At 38.5% G+C, this 18,138-nt stretch overlaps 2 protein-coding genes across 13 annotated transcripts in view; both read right to left on the bottom strand.

The window, feature by feature from the left end:
• Window positions 1–2,958, bottom strand: part of NEXN (nexilin F-actin binding protein) — a 31,351-nt gene extending 28,393 nt beyond the window's left edge. For 4 of the 12 annotated variants that reach the window (XM_087930060.1, XM_087930064.1, XM_087930062.1 and 1 more), the window contains exon 1: window positions 1,757–1,981. The gene's annotated coding sequence lies outside the window, so the exon portion shown is untranslated. Of the gene's footprint in view, window positions 1–1,456; window positions 1,476–1,756; window positions 2,019–2,799 lie in introns of those variants that run through there. The other 8 variants (XM_026700206.2, XM_087930068.1, XM_026700211.2 and 5 more) reach the window with 5 other exon arrangements.
• A 2,805-nt stretch (window positions 2,959–5,763) lies between these two features.
• MIGA1 (mitoguardin 1) overlaps window positions 5,764–18,138 on the bottom strand; it is a 39,457-nt gene continuing 27,082 nt past the window's right edge. The window contains exons 10-16 of the mRNA XM_026700212.2: window positions 18,009–18,081; window positions 14,259–14,345; window positions 13,782–13,880; window positions 13,377–13,511; window positions 7,340–7,393; window positions 6,721–6,837; window positions 5,764–6,590 (exon numbers count right to left, since the gene is read on the bottom strand). Of these exons, the coding sequence (XP_026555997.1) occupies window positions 6,402–6,590; window positions 6,721–6,837; window positions 7,340–7,393; window positions 13,377–13,511; window positions 13,782–13,880; window positions 14,259–14,345; window positions 18,009–18,081 (754 nt within the window). The 3' untranslated portion in view covers window positions 5,764–6,401. The remainder of the gene's footprint in view (window positions 6,591–6,720; window positions 6,838–7,339; window positions 7,394–13,376; window positions 13,512–13,781; window positions 13,881–14,258; window positions 14,346–18,008; window positions 18,082–18,138) is intronic.

Below are 18,138 nucleotides of genomic sequence, written 5' to 3'. Positions count from 1 at the left end.
ATAGTTCAGCAGAGAAATTTGTGATCCAGAAGGGAGCTAGATAAGACAGGAAATAATATTTCTGATGTAGTCATGGTCCCTTATGGTTCAACCCATGGTCTCCACTGAGTCAGTGGCTTGTCAGCCTGGCTATCTTTGGACATTGGTCTAATTCTCTTTCAGAAGATTGTTAGATGCATTTCAAAACAGTCTGACTGACAAGTCACAGCTGCATAGCAACTCTGCATTGGCAACTTATTATGTGGCTAAACACTCCGTCTCAGACATATGACCATACTAACTCAACTTTGCCGCACCATATATTAAGGACAATATATGTGGGTTTTTTTAACACTGGTCAGTAGTGGTGCCAAGGGGAATCAACTCATTTCTGTTCTTGACTTGTCGGATATCAAACCAGTAAGGAGACTACCACTCATCAGCCTCATTACTGAAGCAAGTTAGAGTACAGACAAATATTTCTGCCAACTCAAGATCTGAAGGAATGTACATTAACATGAACGTGAGGAAAAGCTCTCTGTCAACAAAAATCAAAGAACTAATCTGCCTACATATTTTTTGCACATCAGTTCTTTCACACATCCTGTTTGAAATATGAAAGGTAGTTGCTAAGTTTTTATTTTTTGCCATCTTTTATCTGACTTTAAAAACATGTTCTATAAAACAAAAATATTGTTTCTTAGTTGAGATTTTTTTTAAAAAAATTCCACTTATAATGCAAGGATAGTAGCACCCTTTTGCGCGGCCCCCACACACACAGACACCCGCGCGCGCACACACAGAGAGTAATGGCAAGAACAATAGTTTCGGCAGTAACTGTCTTCCCACTAACTACTGATACTGTCATTACTATTACCTTCCAACTGTCAATCACGACACCTTTCACAGAAAGACTTCCTTTATTCTAACATTTGGGAAGGAAACATCCACAGAGATGATGTGCCTGGAATGTGGGAAAATATTTGAATTCAACTGCAATGTGTTCCTGTACAAAACGCGGGATCTGAGCGCAGAAAGGATCTCTCTCTTGCAGGAAATGCTAGATTCGGGGGCTTTGCCACATGTTTCAGGTTCAGAATAAGAAACCCCGCTCGAACATGAGCGACATCTGGCTTTATTATCCCATTCAAGATGTCTTGAAAAGGAACATTTTCTTCCCGGGCTGTAATGCCATTGCCCAATAGTTTGGCTATCGTAGGATCCCCCCCCCTCCCCGACCAGCTGAGATTTTTAAACGCGTTGGGGGCGTCTGGGATTTTCGTCCAAGTAAAACTGCCGGGAGAGACCGAGCCTGTTGCTATTCCTTTCCCGACGGCAGTCCAGGCGGGGCGAGCGGCCGCTTTTCGGAGGAGAGGCGAAGCGGCCGAACTAAGGAGCCGGAGGAAAAAGGCCAGTCTCGCCCACCAACCCACCCGCACCGAAAACCGCAAAGACCGATGTCTTCGTCTAAACCTACCCCGCGAACGCCTCGGCGAGGCCGAAAGGGAACGCAGGGAGGAGCCCCCGTCGGGGGATATTCCAAAGGCAGAAAGCCGAAGCGCCGGCTCAGCTCCCCCGCCGAAGTCCTTTCCCTCAAGACCGAGCCGCAGCCCGCTTGCCCCGCCGCGCGCCCCGTTTCCCCTCTGCCTTGTCATCTCCAGGCGCGTCAGAGAGGACAAACGCAGGCCGCCCTTTGTGTCCGAGTTGCTCCCACTTCCCCCCACCGTCCCCGTGCCCGCAACAACAGGGGGAAAAAAACCAAAACATTTTGAGGTACCTGGGACTGGGAGCGCCGCGCGGTGCGTTTTCGTTTAATCCCGAGCGGCTGGTTGGGCGTGAGAAGAGCCAAGCGAGCGTCTCTGCCGCTGCTACCCTTGGTGGTGCGCGCCCCTTGGCTGGCTGCGGCTCCAGCCTCGGGCTCTGCAAGTTTCCATAAAAGTCCCGGTGCGCAGCCCGTTCCTGCATTCCAAGCGCGCCCAGGCCGAGCTGCAGCTGTCCCGACGCACACGGCGGCCTCCCCCTCCTTTCTCCCCCTCCCCACTCAGCACCCTCGCCGCGCCTCCGGAGGCCCAGCCGGGTTATTTTGGGCTGAAAACGCCGTTAGGCTATAAATATCTGGCGACTGCAAAATTTCCCAACATCCCCACCCCAGAAACAATCTCGGGCAAGTTAAAAAAAATTGGACGGGGCGCGGCGGGTTATAATTGGTGTCCTGGCATCGATCGTTTAGCGTCTAAAAACTGGGAGAGGGGCTCTTGAGCATGTTCAGAGTGCATTTCTCACAGCACTGATCTTTTTTGGGGGGGTGGGGGGGTGGAGTGTCAAATAATGACAAAATAATCGGGACGGTTGTCGAACCAAATAAGAGAGCTTGTCCAAGTCACAGAAAATCAAGATGTTTCAAGATCGCCTATTCCCCACAAACTGCTTTGTTTTTAAATTCTCCACCAAATAGGAACAGGAGAAATTTGCCTTTTAAGCCATATTTTTTCTCACATTGGGACAGATAGTTGATTTAATTATTAATACGAAATTAAGTATGTCCTCAATCTTGGAATGTCAAGCCACTAAATAGCCTATTTTCCCACTTCTCTTCCAATTATTTGTGGTAGAGTTTCCATTAATCCTAATAAGTGAAGAAGGGGAGTTTGGAGAGGGCACATAGATTTCTAAAGTATCTGATACCAATTAAGTAACTTGTATCAGCCCCTCTTACACAAATAACAGTGTCACAAAGTCACCCCTGCTATTTTTCTTACTACGATTTTGTTGAAACAGATGCAGCTAGATTTAAACACATTGTGGAAAAGAATTACTTACTGTTAGTTTTAAGAGAGTATGTATTTTCCTTCCACGTATACAGAAATTCCAGATGGAGGGGATAAGTTCTTTAGGACAGTGATAAATCTCTTCCAAGCTTCACTTTTGTGAAGTGAAAGTGTTAGGAGGGTGAATGCTGGTGGCTTTTTTTATAGCCCTAACTTGCACAGAGCAAGCGACTAATAATAGAAACTTACCAGATAATTATGAAAGCATGAAGTCCACTCAGCATCAGATTGATGAAACCATCCCAGTGTATGTAGTAGTCAAATTAGCTTATTGTCATATCAGCAGTTGCAATGATCTTGTAAGATAAATACATGAGCATCTTAGAGTGTAATTAACTTCTGAGTCAGTTTGTAGAGTATGGAGTAGGAAGAATTATTATTACTTTTTCTTGTGTCTGACTAGAGAATAAGATGAGATGAGTCTGTTCCCCACCTGGTTTCCATTTTCTTTCTCATATAAAATGAACAGTAGGCCAAACCCAACATAAAGTTTATTTACTAATAGCAATGTTTATTCATTCAAGAATTTACATAACCTGTTTTCCTGAGATCTGATATCTAATCAACATATTATATTTCTAATGCTGATGGAATAACTAATAACTTGGAATAACTAATCCTGTAGTTATTCCAGACACACACATTGGAATACACTTCATTTCCTCTTTCACTTTTATCCCCACAACACCTCTGTGAGGTAGGTTGGGCTAAGAAATAGTGATTAATCACAAAACAGCTAGTACACTTCCAAATGTGAATGAGAATTTGACTCTGGGTTTATTTAATCGAATCTAACATCATGCCAGTGTGTTTAGCCCTAAATGCATAAAACAGTACACGGAGTCCTCATTTAGCAACTGCCTTGTTTAGCTCCCATTTGCAGTTAATGACAGTGATGGAAAAAGTCACTCTGCAATCAATTCTCACACTGATTACCTCTGTGGGTCTGTAAAGTGAAGGAAAGCTGAAGTCAACTTGTAAGCACACTTGTGGTTTCACTTAGTGACCAAATTACAAGTCCTGACTGTGGTAGATAAATGAGGACTACCCTGTAATAAAAATAATCCAGGATTCAGTGAAAGTTACAAACTTCCACTGTTACATCTATTACTCCCTTATTATTGAGGTACTATGACCAGAGAAAGAATGGCGTGTCCTTCTCTGTGATAAGTTGACCATAAAATAATGGTACACAAAATGCATATATAAACAATGCCATAAATATATGCTATCATTCAACGACAGTCTCAGCTTCCCTTTCCTGCTTCATGGAATTTGACCCATTTTCCTCTTCAATGGCTTAACTTCCACAGATCCCTCTCTCTGGTTTGCTTTTAAACCAGGACCTCCTTTTTAATCTTTTTTTTCCTGTTGCTGCCTCTGTTAGCTGCCCATTCACATTTTCACTTCACTTACTTTTCAGATACCACTAATCAAATATTAGAATTCTGTCAATTATGTATTTATTTGTTCAATTTATATGTTGTTGTTATGTGACTCTCGGCAGCTTACAATAAATGCATATTTTACATTTTTGCAAAAGGAATGCTGTTCTAATTGTTGTAATTGGAAAAAAGAGATTGACTTATCTTGACTTGCTTTTGCATAGACAGAAAAAGAATATTGAAAATATTAATATGTACAGTATTAACATAATATAAAGACTCAAATGATATTTTCCTGTATCATATTTTCACAATTTTTTGAAGGTACAGTACTTCAGAACTTTTACGTGCTGACTGGGTAGCATTAAATGTTTCTTCATGCAAGGGAATATCACTATCCGAGTTTATGTAATAAAAATATATAAAACAATAAATATACAGAACACACTCAACCAATAGGGTATTTCAATGCTTCATAAATTTCAAAACAACTGTTTAATTTTGTGACAGAGAATAGGCAGAGACTAGAAGTGCAAGGCAGAAATGGGCAAAGGATTTCTTGAAAATCCAATCCAACAATATAAAGGCTAAACACTTACACTATGCATGTATGAAGCTAGAGCAAAACAGACAATATCTAGGCTTCAGTTTCCTGGCTGAAAGCTAAGATTAGTGCTGTTTCAAAGAGCAATCACAGCATCCATTTAGGCCAGGGGTCCTCAAACTTTTTAAACAGAGGGTCAATTCACAATCCCTCAGATTGTTGGGGGGACAGACCAACTGGGTGGGCATGTGGGTGTAGCCAATTCAGCAGTTCATTTTGCCAATTTAGCAGTCCATTAAACAATACACACAAATTAAACTTTATTTTGTTTTGCTCCTGGGGATGTTTTATTTGCTTTTGTTTGCATGTTGCTCTTTTGATTGACTTTTCTTTTTACTAGATCAATTTTTAAGTTCTTTAGGAGTCTAGTGATCCACTTCAGGAAACTCAGCTTTGCAGCAATTCTTCTCAGACCCCTAGCTTAATGAACAAGTAGAACAAATCAGAGAAGGCATTGCATCTCTTTGTTTTGGTTGGGTGGGAGACAAGGGATTCAGCCCAAGAGCTGGGCTCATTCATCCTTCTAAACCTATATAAAAATGTGGCACGATTGAGGATTGATGTATTGTGTGAATCTGGCCATTGTGCTTAATAAACCATGTCTTACAGCTTCATATTCTCAATTGTGGATAATACAATAAACCATGATCAAACAAAACACATCTATGCACGACACAGAAACTAGACCTTAAAGGTATTAATTTGGCATCCCTGTTGTTTTAAAAAGAGACGAACACATGTTTAAAATGGTAATGAAACATGTATTTACCCTTACACCATTTTCTTTTTAATATATATCTTTTCCCTTAAAAATATACTTTAAATAATAGATTCAATTAGACAAGAACTTATTTATAGTATGTATAAAATTTTAAAAGTTCTGCAGAGTTATCTATATATTAAGCAATCAATAAATTTACAAAATAAATAAATATGGTAGAGATTATTAACTACTCAAAACAACTGCTGAAGGTTCACACCAGACTCTGATTTTATGCAGTACATCCAACGTAAAACAACATGAGAAATAATTTACATAAACACTTAATATTAACCCTTAAATTTTACAACAGTGCTCACAAAATATTGTCCCAAGGCCAAATGCATTGATACAGTTGCTACACTATAAATTATAGCTTATACACACAAAAACTATATAATTTGTCACCATATTTTTTTATTGCACATTAGTTAAGACAAAAAAAGTGCAAATCTTGGCAAACACATCACCAGGTGTTTTGGAAAGCTTTGTACTACCTAATTTATACATTGTAAACTTGGGAGGAACTTATTTACTGTAACATGTATTTTTGTATCACTTTCATCACAAAGAGACTGAATAACGTATATATCTCCCACAAATAATATTTATGTATTAATTTAAAAATATATGTTATGTATAAATCCAAGGACAATTGAAATATAATTTTTAAATAATATGTACAGCAATAATTTAAGCAATGATATGTATATTTTAAAACCTCCCTGAGGCCACATTTGACAATATCGTAGATTTTGGGGTCCTTGCTCAGAAAGAAACAATATTAAATTTCCTTTTTGGAGAAAAAGGCAAAAGAATGCTCATATGAAGAACAAAACAGAAAATTATTGTATTTTTGCCTCTAAAAGGTCACTGGCTGTTGGGTGTTGACATCCATTTACTCCAAAGTAGACCAATAAAAGATTAGTGTGCCGGATTAGCAATTGCAGAAGATCTTCAGCTAAATTATCCACTGATGAGTATCGCACTTTTTCAAAGTCAAAAATATCTTTCAGGAAATAAAGAATCTGATTCTAGCCAAAATAAATGAAAAAGACAAATAAAATGGTTCTAGTTAACATAGGATGTCTAACAAAACATTTACTAGTTCATCTCTATTTTCATTTATATTTAGTAAACTCTTGATAAAATAAAGCCATATACCTTGAAGTAGCTGCATAATTCATTCAGTGAATTTCTAGGACCTAAAAATCCCCATGCCAGAACAGGGCTAATATGTTCACAAACAGCATAGAAATGTGCAAAGAAACCATCAGGAACCTGAAGATGTAATTGGTAAAGAAAACGCAAATCATACCCTGTATCTTGAGTATAAACAATTGTGACATCTTTAAATCTTCAATCTCTTATAAACTTAAAATCATCTCCTGGCATCCAAACAACATGCCCATGAAGAGGGTTTGCCACTTCCTCGTGTGATTTTTTTAAAAAACTTTTTGATCTAGTCTACCGCCCCAGTAATCACTTTACCAAACACTAATCATGTTTGATCTTTCTTAGTAGTTTTGGACAGACTATTGAGATTATTTTTTTTGCCTATAATTCAACTGTAACTTCAGATATGATAAATTATACTAAAAATGGTTCAAAAACATGCACTACTTTTCTATTCATAGTTCTGAAGTCAACAATTTACCACCTTCTTTAGTTATACACAAATGCTAAATAATCTACAAATTTTCTTAAATTAGCAATTGGCATTGCAAAACAAATGCATAGCATTGCACAGATATCTTCTAATGTAAAATGTCAGGCTACTTACTTTCATTTGTTGCTTTTTTTGCTTCAGGACTGACCAACAACTTGAAGCCACAGCCTAAGTAAGATATTTGGGGGGGTCGGTCATTTACTTGCAAGCATGACACATTGTATATTTAGAAATAACAGCTAAAATAAAAAAAAATCTGACCTCTTAAAAATATATTGAATTTGCAATAATATAAACTTAAATAATTTTACAAAATGTATATTATTTATTGTTCAAAATATGGGACTTGAATCTTATTTTCCCTGTTCTCTTCATGCAGCTTAGCATTTTTCTAAAAATGTAACATGTGATTAACAATCTATCTGTATTGTGATACCAGCAAATATTTATAATCTGATCTAAAATTACAAAGGTGGATGATAGAGTGCACAAGCTGGAAGATATTTCTGCATCCGGAATAGAACATCATAGGTACAGTCACCATCTAATAATATCCATGGCAAGGCTAGAAAGAGTAGATACCAAAAATCTGGTCATTCTGGTTAGCTAAGTGGAATGCATGCATTGACATCTTTCCAATGTGTAACATGGTTCTTTAACAACAATGACTTTCCTGTTGTTATCTTTCTTCATTGTTATCTGAATCTGGGGCTAGTCATTTCTAGTGTGTAGCAATCAAAGTTTGAAATCCAGATTACTTATTAGTTTGAAAGCTGGGTTTGTAGTTAACTTTATAAAAACGCATCAACCACAATTAAGAAGTCATAAAATTGGGATATTATGGCATTGTTCATGTTAACCAGCAATCAGCCTGCCTCAATTAACATCCTGCAGACATGTTCATTATGTGTTTGAGTACTGTTGGTACACGGGAAAAGGTAATCATCTGGTTTTTTCACACATCCCTTTCAATAGCCATTGAACAGGAAAAAGCCATGCTATTTATGCAATAGAATAATATAGATCACATTCTATGGGAAAGAATGCACACTGGAAAACACATGAGCAGCACTTAAAAAGGAGAAAACAATAAAATGCACCCTGAGCAGTATTTTTGTCATCTCTAATATTAGATTTGTTTATATTACTTAATTTTTTCTACCCACGCATTTAATTCTGCACAGATCTATTTTAAATACTTTCCTCTGAACTCTTTTTCCCCAACATAAATTGAACACAAATCCAGAAAATATTTGTTTGATAAGCTTCCAAATATCTCTTCTTATAGGAAACCAGAAAAACATATTTGATAAATATACTCCATCAAAAGGAGGTTTTCAAGAAGAAACTGGACAGCCATTTGTCTGGAATGGTATACTATCTCCTGCCATGGGAAGGAAATTGGACTAGAGCAGGGGTCTCCAACCTTGGCAACTTTAAGAATTGTGGACTTCAACTCCCAGAATTCCTCAGCCAGCAAAGCTGCTGAGGAATTCTGGGAGCTGAAGTCCACAAGTCTTAAAGTTATCAAGGTTGGAGACCCCTGGACTATAGAAGACCTCCAAGGTCTCTTTAAACCTTCTTATTTTATGTTCTACGTTCCAAATGAAATAATATTGCACATTATTTAATAAAAAGCAAGATAAAATAAAAGCAAGAAGAAAGGTAAAGGTATTCAAGTCAAATATGGAAAAAAGTACACTTCTATAACAAAGTATTTTAAGCTTTAAACTTATAAAGCTTTTGTACAACAAAGTACAAAACATAATAGAACAAACAGAAATACGGACCTAAGCAGTGGCCTCAGGCTTATATTACTGTATTTACAATGTGTCAAATAATTTCTGTTTGGGGGTTGTGGAAAATGAAATCCTGATATATTCAAAAGAGCTCGTAGACAGGCAGGTTTTCTCAAATATTATTTTCCTGTGCCATTAGGAGGGATTAAAGATAATATAAATGCAATATTACAACTATGCAATAGTTCTTTATTATCTCTCAGGTACCACAATCATTTTTCTTGTGGAAATATCCATTGCTTGCTAGGTTGCAGTATTTTGCAGCATCTAGATCTAAACGTTTTAAAAAACAGGAGGCTGGTTAAAAGAAGTATGGTCCAACATGCGAAGTGCAACTATTCTAATGCCAGTTTTCCAATTTCACAGAAAGTTTCAGTGTGTCAAACAGGAATAATAGTTTATGAACTATGTACTGTAAAGAACATGCCCAAATACATCTGTCTTTCTATATATAAAAGAACTTTAATTTCTTTTAATTTAATTAAAATATTGCACAGTTTGTACATAATTTGCTTGTTAAACTCATTCTTTTAATCAGCATTAACTCATCAATATTGATAGAATTAATAATGCTTATTTAGAGCAATCTTAGCTGTTCCAACTGCAGATACCCAATCATGCTATGCTATTTCTTATTTAGAAAAACATTTTTTGGAAATATCTTTTGAACTATATGAATTTTAAAACTTTTAAACATATTTTATTAACCTCAGTGTTTAAAGAAAGCTTTATATTTATATGACACTATGTTTCAGAACAAGAACTATCTGCAACCATTAAAAAATATATAACCAAATTCTTTTGTTTTGACTGCATTGTTAAAAAAAAACCTATTCTAAGAAAAGGCATAGCTTAAATAGTTTTTGATAAAGCTAAGCAATTTTGTCCTAATAAGGACTGGAATCATACAGATGGCAAATCTAGACTTTTACTTCCCGTAGGATGTAGCAGAATTTTAATGGAATGTACTACAGCATTCTAAGTTCTAGGAAGCAAAATGAGACTCGCCAAAACCAGTTCAGACATAAACAAAACATGTAATAAAAGAAAGTAAAACTATTCAAAACAGAATGAAAGCTTGCACTCTGTAAGATGTATTACTTCCTCTCAGAGAATTCCAAATAGCCATTGTCTTCCAATTTTTTTTACTAGATCTTAGCCAGTCTGGTCAAATGAAACAGTCAAGGAAGAAAATATATGGCATATTTATTGTTCCTCTTCCTGGAATTGGAGCAATAATATGGTGAACTGCAGAGAAATAAGATTCAATACAAATAACATAGAAAGAACTGAAGAGTAGAAGTCAAAGTGAGGAGAAAAAAAAGGTGCATACACTGTGTATCTCTGAAAAAGAAGAAAGACAAAAAGGAAATAACAATGAGTAAGCTGTATTCTGTACTGATCCAGCCCGCTGGATGCTAGGCACAGAAAGGAATGTAGGGATAACAATGATAGATCAAACTTGCTTCCAAGACAGAAGAAGAGGCCTCTGAGAATCAAAGAGATATACTCTAGATTAAAAAATGGAGACAAAATAGAGAAGTTCAAATTCTAACCCAATCTAACATATGGCATATTTTTGAAATTATTCTCCATTTGTTAGTACATTACAGCCTTTGGACCTCTGCTATTAAGAGCTCAGATATATATGAAGATGCTGCAAAGGATTTAAAAAAAGAATTGAGAATTGGATCCAGAAATGGCCAAATGCCAATGATGATTCACTGTGACTGGAACATCAAGTTCCGGTCACAGTTCCTGATGCAACAACTTGTACATCTGCAGTTTGTGGGCAATCTCCAAAGGCAGCCTTGTGTACAATGCATTGTAAAAAGTGAAGTGAGACGTATGAAAGGATGGATCACTGAAGCCAAGCAATCTCTAGCCAAGTGGATTTGTTGCTGGAATACCAACTAGTAGGTTAAAAGTTGTACCCCTAGTGAAAAAAAAGGGAGTACGAAATGCCTTCAATCTATGAATGTGAAATATACCATCCATACGTTAATACAGGTAGTCAATACAGGTCACCTTTTGTGACCTTTTGACAGCAAAGTCAGTGGGGAAACCAGATTCACTTAACAACCATGTTACTAACTTAACAGTTGCAGTGATTCACTTAACAACTGTGGCAAGAAGGGTCATAAAATGGGGCAAAGTTCACTTAACACATGTCTTGCTTAGCAACAGAAATGTTGGGCTCAGTTGTGGTCGTAAATTGAGGACTACCTGTAATTACTAATCCCAGTAATTTCAGCTAATTACCTTTGTGAAAATAATAAATAGCACAAAGGATAAGAAAGAATCCCGAGGGACTACAAAATATCCAAGCTCTTTGCCAAGAACAGACTATAATTATTACAGTATGATCATCTACATCAGATGATGGCTCTGCTAAAATAATAGCACTACTAGATTCCTTAATAGGATTGCAATACTCTGTCTCTTAAAGAGGAGTCTATGATCTCACAGACTCACTAATCATAATTTGCCATTTTTGCCTAGCTGTAATAAGCCGGCGAAAGCAAAGTGCAGAGCAACAAAGTACCAGAAAAATTGTCCTTATTCTTGGTCCCTTAAAACTGCAACATGCAACAATCTGGACATCCCAAATTGCAATGCACTGTATATATTATGGAATTTAAGCTATAGGTCCTGTAAACAATTATTTTGTCAAATATGTCTTGCAAACATGTCACACAATATGCTACAAAAATTCTAGCAGTTTTTCTGTTTGAGCTAAAACCCAAACCAGTAACAATGTTAAGAGAACTGAAGATGGCTAAAGAATAAAAATTATTTTTTATTTCATCACTCCCACTGAATAGGTTCAATAGTGAGCTTAATGAAATTCAAAAGGAATTTTCTTTTAATATATTCTATCTGTTTCCCCCTTGAGCTACATATCAAAAGTTGAAACTACTCTAAAATACTTACATCCCTTAGTAGACTATTTACTGCATTCTTAAATCTCAAACAGTTTTGATAAAATAATAATATCAAATGTAACCTATTCATCATGCTTGTATTTTATTCCAATTTCATTTAAAACTGTATTTTATTCCAATTTCATTTTAAATCATATTTTATTCCAATTTCATTTTAAATTGTTTTTATCAGATTTTAGTAATAATTTGTGTCTGGAACTCTGCACTTTGATATGGCCGAAAGGCTAATCAATAAAATAAACTAACTAACTAATATCATGCTGTCTTCCTGTCCAATTGGGAAAGTAAAATGTTAAGTGTGATTTGTTCTTATGTCACCTTGAAATATATAGAGAGAGGACCATGGTTGCCATGAAGGTAGTAACATGCCAGCCTTATAAGTTACAGCAGACAGAATAGGAGCAGATGAGCTAATTCTTCTTTATTGTAATGCTGCATTAACAAAATCTTGTAGGTCTGAAAGTTATCTCTTCCCCATTTCCTTTAAAGAAACTAGGGAAGGTTTTTTTCTGAGTTTCTTGCCCTGCTGCAGGCTCAGCTTTTTTTTTTTTAACTACTCCCTTGGCTGTGTCTGTCTCCCAAAGGCATTCTCAAATATCATAACATATAGATCAGATATGCACATAGCATATCTGATCTATATCTAGTTAAAATATTGCTATCAACATCTAAATTTAAGATTCTCTCTATCATCCACAGGTGTTTGGGTGGGTGCTTAACCTGCCTAAGTCTATCCCTCACCCAACCCTTTAACCTGATCTGATGCGTAATAGAATATAGGGAAAGGCTGATTATACACAGTTCTGGTGTTGGTTTTATATACATCCTAACACACTTAAATCATGAACAAGGGACATATTAGCTGACCTGGAGCTTAACAAAAAGTAGAAGAGAAACAGTTATTTAGACCATTATGTAAGATGTCTAATGGCATTTCTTCACATGGAGCATATCAAATTATTGAATGTTATACTCCTTCATACTTGGATATTACTATAAAATATGGCCTAAATTATGAAAAAAATCAGAGACTTAAATCAACTAAGAAAACATAACCATAGCAATTTTGAAAACATTACATAAGAAATGGAAAGCACTATAATAAGCTTTCATTCAAAGTATGACTCATCTTACTTGGAACCAATACATCCCAACCCTTTTCTCAGGGGATCCAAGAGAATCACATCTCAACATCTCTTTCTTTCTCAATGGAGTACCATCATCCTATTCATTCTGCTTAATGTGCTTTCTAAACTCTACAGAGACTGCTCTTATCCATAGTTTAAAAAGTTGAAAAATACTTCTCTCCACAAACTGGGTCCCAGCCTAATGTCAATATCTGTAGTTGATATCTCCTACCAGTTAACGGTTCTACGGAAGCATGGAATGAAACAAATATGGACTTACTGTTTCTTTGAAGGAGGAGTTCAACCAGTGGTTATTAACTATATTCTGTATAGACATGGGTGGGTTCTCTAAGTCTTCAAAAGAATCCATTAATATGAAGTCCAAAACAACATCATAAAAGTTTAAGTGTTTCACCTACATGAGGATCAAATTTTTTAAAAAGGTACTGAGCACATTTATAAAAAAGAAAAATCATTAACAAGTCCGTGCTATATAAATTACAATACAAATCCTAGTGATATTTTAAACAGTTTATTCAAACTTGGTAAATATAAAATAATAAATAAAATAAATAAAAATAACAGAGTTCCTGAAATATAAACAAAATCAAGTTCAGTAAGGAAATTATAGCTATCTAGGGGCAAAAAAGGGGGAAAAAGTTAAAACAGTTAATTGAAAGCATACCCCATAAGCAGCCAACTCCATTTCAGTATGAATCCATTGATCTGCTTGTTCTAAAAAAGAGATCATTTCATCAAATACTTCCTCAAATTTCTTTGGGTTCTGTATAGGAAAACAGAAAATTCGGAAGAAATAACTTGCACGTTATATGGATTCTTTCATCCTTGCCTTGATATCACTGTTTATTTGTAAGTCAAAGGATAATCTAGAAATAAAAAGAGTATCTCCACTATACTATATTATGGTATCTGACTTTGTACACGTTTTAGAAAATATAACGTTAAAACAATACATTTTGGAAATATAAAATTATAGCCATAAACTCTTACGAACTATCACTGCCGTATGTAGACCAAATTTATAATCTTAAAAAGGGAATACTACTTTTCCAAAATAGGAATACTTGTTTCTTAACTCATGTTATAAGAGTGTTAAATGGTCAATCCTGTTACAATAGTTATTAAAACAACAAAAATTTACCTTTCTTGCTCTCAAAATTAAAGCACATAAAATTCTTCTGCCACTTTCAGCAAGAAATATTCGATTTGCAGAGTCTGAAAGAATTACCTGGTTGTTGTTTTTTTGTTAAAAAAAAGAAACCATTAAGATGTTAGAACTCAAAATTGAAACCAAATGCACAAATTCATTAAGTTTGGGGCCCTATTACTTAAAGAGATAAATTTAACTAAATATTTTCTTCTTGAGTAAACTTGCTTTATCAAAGAAAGGGAATGGAATCTATGGCTATGTTCACACAATGCCTAAGCCTGTGATGGCAAACTTACAGAACGCGTGCCACAGGTGGCATGCAGAGCCCTCTCTGTGGGCACGCGATTGGTTGGCCCAACTCAGCTCTACTACGCATGCACAACCGCTGGTTTTTGGGTGTAGATCACACTGCCCTCCCCCATCCCATTTGCAAAAAAGACAGCCAAGCTATTTATCTTTTTGCCCCACTGACTGGCCCTGCCCCACTCCAGCCCACCCCATCCTATCTGCCTCCTCCTGCCTCCAGAGTCACACGCGCTGCCTAATGGTTCTTTGGCTGCTTTCTGGTTCCCACTCCTTGCTTGTTGTCTTCGCTGCCGCTTGCTTGCTTGTCTGCCCTCCTCGCTTGCTGTGGCCTGCATAATTTTTGGTAAGTTGCTGACTTTGTGCCCCCCATCGCTTGCTTGCCATGGCCCAGGCCCAACTGCTCACATTCCTGGCCCATTTGCTGTCGGTGCCGTCAGGGCTCTCATGCAGCCCTGGGACATCCACCCCTTTGCTAGCCAAGAGTGCTGCCTCCAGTCACTCCTCTGTGCCTGCCTGCCTTGGAAAGGCCCAGAATCCATGTGGGCTGAGGGCTAGGGCAGGCATGGCTGGCTGGACGCTGCCCCGAGCGTGATTCTGGCAGTGGAGGAGTGGGTATCCCTGCGCCCCTCGCCCACTCATGCCGCCACTGCCACCAGGAAAGGCTGATGATCCACAGCACACCCATGTTGGCAATGGGGGTGATAAATGGGGAGGGAGGGTACCGCGTGGGAGATTGCGGTATCAGACCGCTTTCCAGGTGTTCCCTGGCCTGTGAGGGGAGGGCGTGATCTCTTTCACTCCCCCCCTCAACAGCTGCAAAGTGCTCGCCTCTCCTCTGGCACCTGCTAAGCTTCCTCCTGCCCCGCTTCTCTTCCTCATCAGAAGCGCTTGCATGTTCAGCGGGAAGGAGGCTTGGCGAGGGCCAGAGGGGCGGCAAGCACTTTGTGGCTCCTGGTGGGGCGAGCCTCGCAACATCTTCAGCATCTTCGGCATTGCTGGCAGCCACTTCCTGCGGCTCAGGAGTTCCGCGCTCTTCCTGCTGCTGCTCGGCCTCTTCGATGCACAGAGGCAGAAGGCAGCAGCCACAACGCAGGTTTGCTAGGCAGACTGCAGGATATAAATCACCCCTGCCCTGCTTGGCCCTGCCTATGCCCGCCCGGTCAACCCTGGGTCTCATTTAAAGTTCTCATTTAGCTTAGCTCCAAGACCAACAAAAAAAAATCCCACTCAGCAAGACTTCTATCTCTAAGCAGGAAAGAAAGTCATGGTCATCTGAAGCGGCTCTCCTTCAGTACGGAGAAAGGTTGAGATTTAATCCCCTTCACCCTCCGAAAGTCCTTTCCACCCTCCTGCCTTGACCCTCAGCGCCTCTTTTCTGCATACAGGAGGAGCCACATTCTCGCAGTGATTGGCTAGCCCTGTGGCTGAGGGAAAAACAAAAAGGGAGCAGCTGGGGGGAAAGTTGGGGAGACAGGAGGAAGGTTCCCCTTCCCAGCCAGCCAGGGCTGTCTGCGATTGCTGCTGTTCCCCTTTGTGGGGAGGAGCCCAACATCTTTTCTCTCGCCCGGCAGTCGTGGCTAAGGAAGCACCGGCCGGCGGGTACTTTAACACCTGAGATAATCCAAAGCTCGGTTTCCTGCTCTCAGTCTCCCTCTGTCACAGGTGTCAATTCAGGAACTGTGTGGAGAGGGCTATAGAAGATTTCGCCCTCCTCCCTCCCTTGCTTCATCTCCAGGCAACAGTGTGTGTAGCCAGAGAACTTGGAGGAAGAGAGGGAGAAAGAGAGAGAGAAAAGGAGAAAGAGGGAGATGGGGGGGAGAAAGGGAGAAAGAGAGGCAGAGAGTGGGGGGTAAAAGGAGAAAGAGGGAGAGAGGGAGAAAGAGGGAGAAAAGGAAAATGAGAGACAGGGAGAAAGGGAGAAAGAGAGATGAAAAAAATGGGAGAGAGATGAAAGAAAGAGGGAGAAAGAGAAAGAGAAGGAGAAGGAGGGAGAAAGAGGGAGACAGAGAGGGGGGACAAAGGGAGAGGGGGGAGAAAGGGAGATGAAAGAAAAAGGGAGAAAGAGAGAGAGAGATGAAAGAGGGAGAAAGAGAAAGAGAGGGAGAAGGGGAGAAAGAGAGGAAGAAGAGAGAGGGAAAAGGGAGAAAGAGATGAAAGAAAAAAAGGGAGAAAGACAGAGATCGAAAGAGAGAGAGATGAGATGTTGCTTCTTATGGGAAAGGGGAGTTATCTAAGCAAGAGCCCCCTCCTCACTTTACCCTACCTGAAAGGGGAGAGGGGGTCTCTGTTGTTATTTGAATAAAATGAAATCCACTATTTGTACCTAGTGTGCTGTCCTTTATTTCCTGCTTTTTCAACCTCAGTTGCTTTGTGTGGCACAGCTGAAGTTGAAAAAGCAGGAAAGAAGAGGATTTTCAAATGCTGCACACCTGCGCGCAGCACTTGGCAGCCGTCCAAGCGGCACAGCTGATGATTTCTTGCAAACGCTATGCACGCACACACAGCGCTTGTCAGGTGTGGCTGCGCACACAGCACATGGCCGCATGCAAAACGCACACTCACCGAACCGGTTGTAACACTGGTTGGATCCCACCCTTGTGTGTTGGCACTTCACAATAAATAAGTGGGTTTTGGGTTGCAGTTTGGGCACTCTTTACTGAAAAGGTTCGCCATCACTGCCCTAAGCCATTAGCTTAGCTTGTTGTGTGAACAAAACCACTGTGATATACATAGTCCACAGATTATGTTTTAACATAGTGTATGACCCCAGCCAACCACAATTTTGTCAAGAATCATGAATAAGCATGTACCTAAATTATTATATGAACCATGGCAGAAAAAAATTGTCAATCAATAATGAAATTCTTGGAGATTTCGACCTAAAACAAAGTCTACATAAGTGCTTGGGAAATGGAATGAATGGTAGAGCTTTTCCCAAATATGCCATATTTTAAACTTCCTTGGAAATGGCTAAATTTAAACAACATTAACTGACTATAAATAGCATCTGATTACTGAACTAAGCCAGCTTTCTAAACACCCTAGTCAGTTTTCTTTGTAAACATTTTAAATTCTTTTTGTCAGAAACAGAAGTAAAAGCTGGTTTTCAGCAAAAACATTATAAATCATGGTCACATAAGCATGTGGTGCTATTAGCGGTCATAAATGCAGACCAGCTGTCAAGCATCCCAAATGCAGTCATATGACCAGAGAGGGATCAAATGTCAGAACTTTGAATTCAGGTTGTAAGTTCAATTTTAAGGGTCTGTTGTAAACTTTGAATAGTTATTAAGCAACCAGTTGTCAATCAAAAGCTACATAATGCTGACTATGTAACTTGTTTGGTCCTGATTACAAATCTCTATGTAATAATTTAATAGAAATATGCCATAAGTAGCACAAAGATGAGTTAAAATGTGTCTCATAGAGTCCTACCTGAAAAGCTTGCCGAATACAGTGAAGCTTAGCAAGGAAGTCACTGTCTCCCAAACATTCCAACATTTCAGTCCTACGCACAAAATAAAGAAAATTTCAAAGATTATCACAGATCGGCACTTTAATTCAG

The sequence above is a fragment of the Pseudonaja textilis genome, chromosome 3 (genome assembly GCF_049901715.1).
Source record: "Pseudonaja textilis isolate UNSWEBS1 chromosome 3, rPseTex1.2, whole genome shotgun sequence".
Taxonomy (NCBI): Eukaryota; Metazoa; Chordata; class Lepidosauria; order Squamata; family Elapidae; genus Pseudonaja; species Pseudonaja textilis.
Note: the sequence above shows the minus strand (reverse complement) of the source record. Positions and strands in the feature narration are given on the sequence as shown.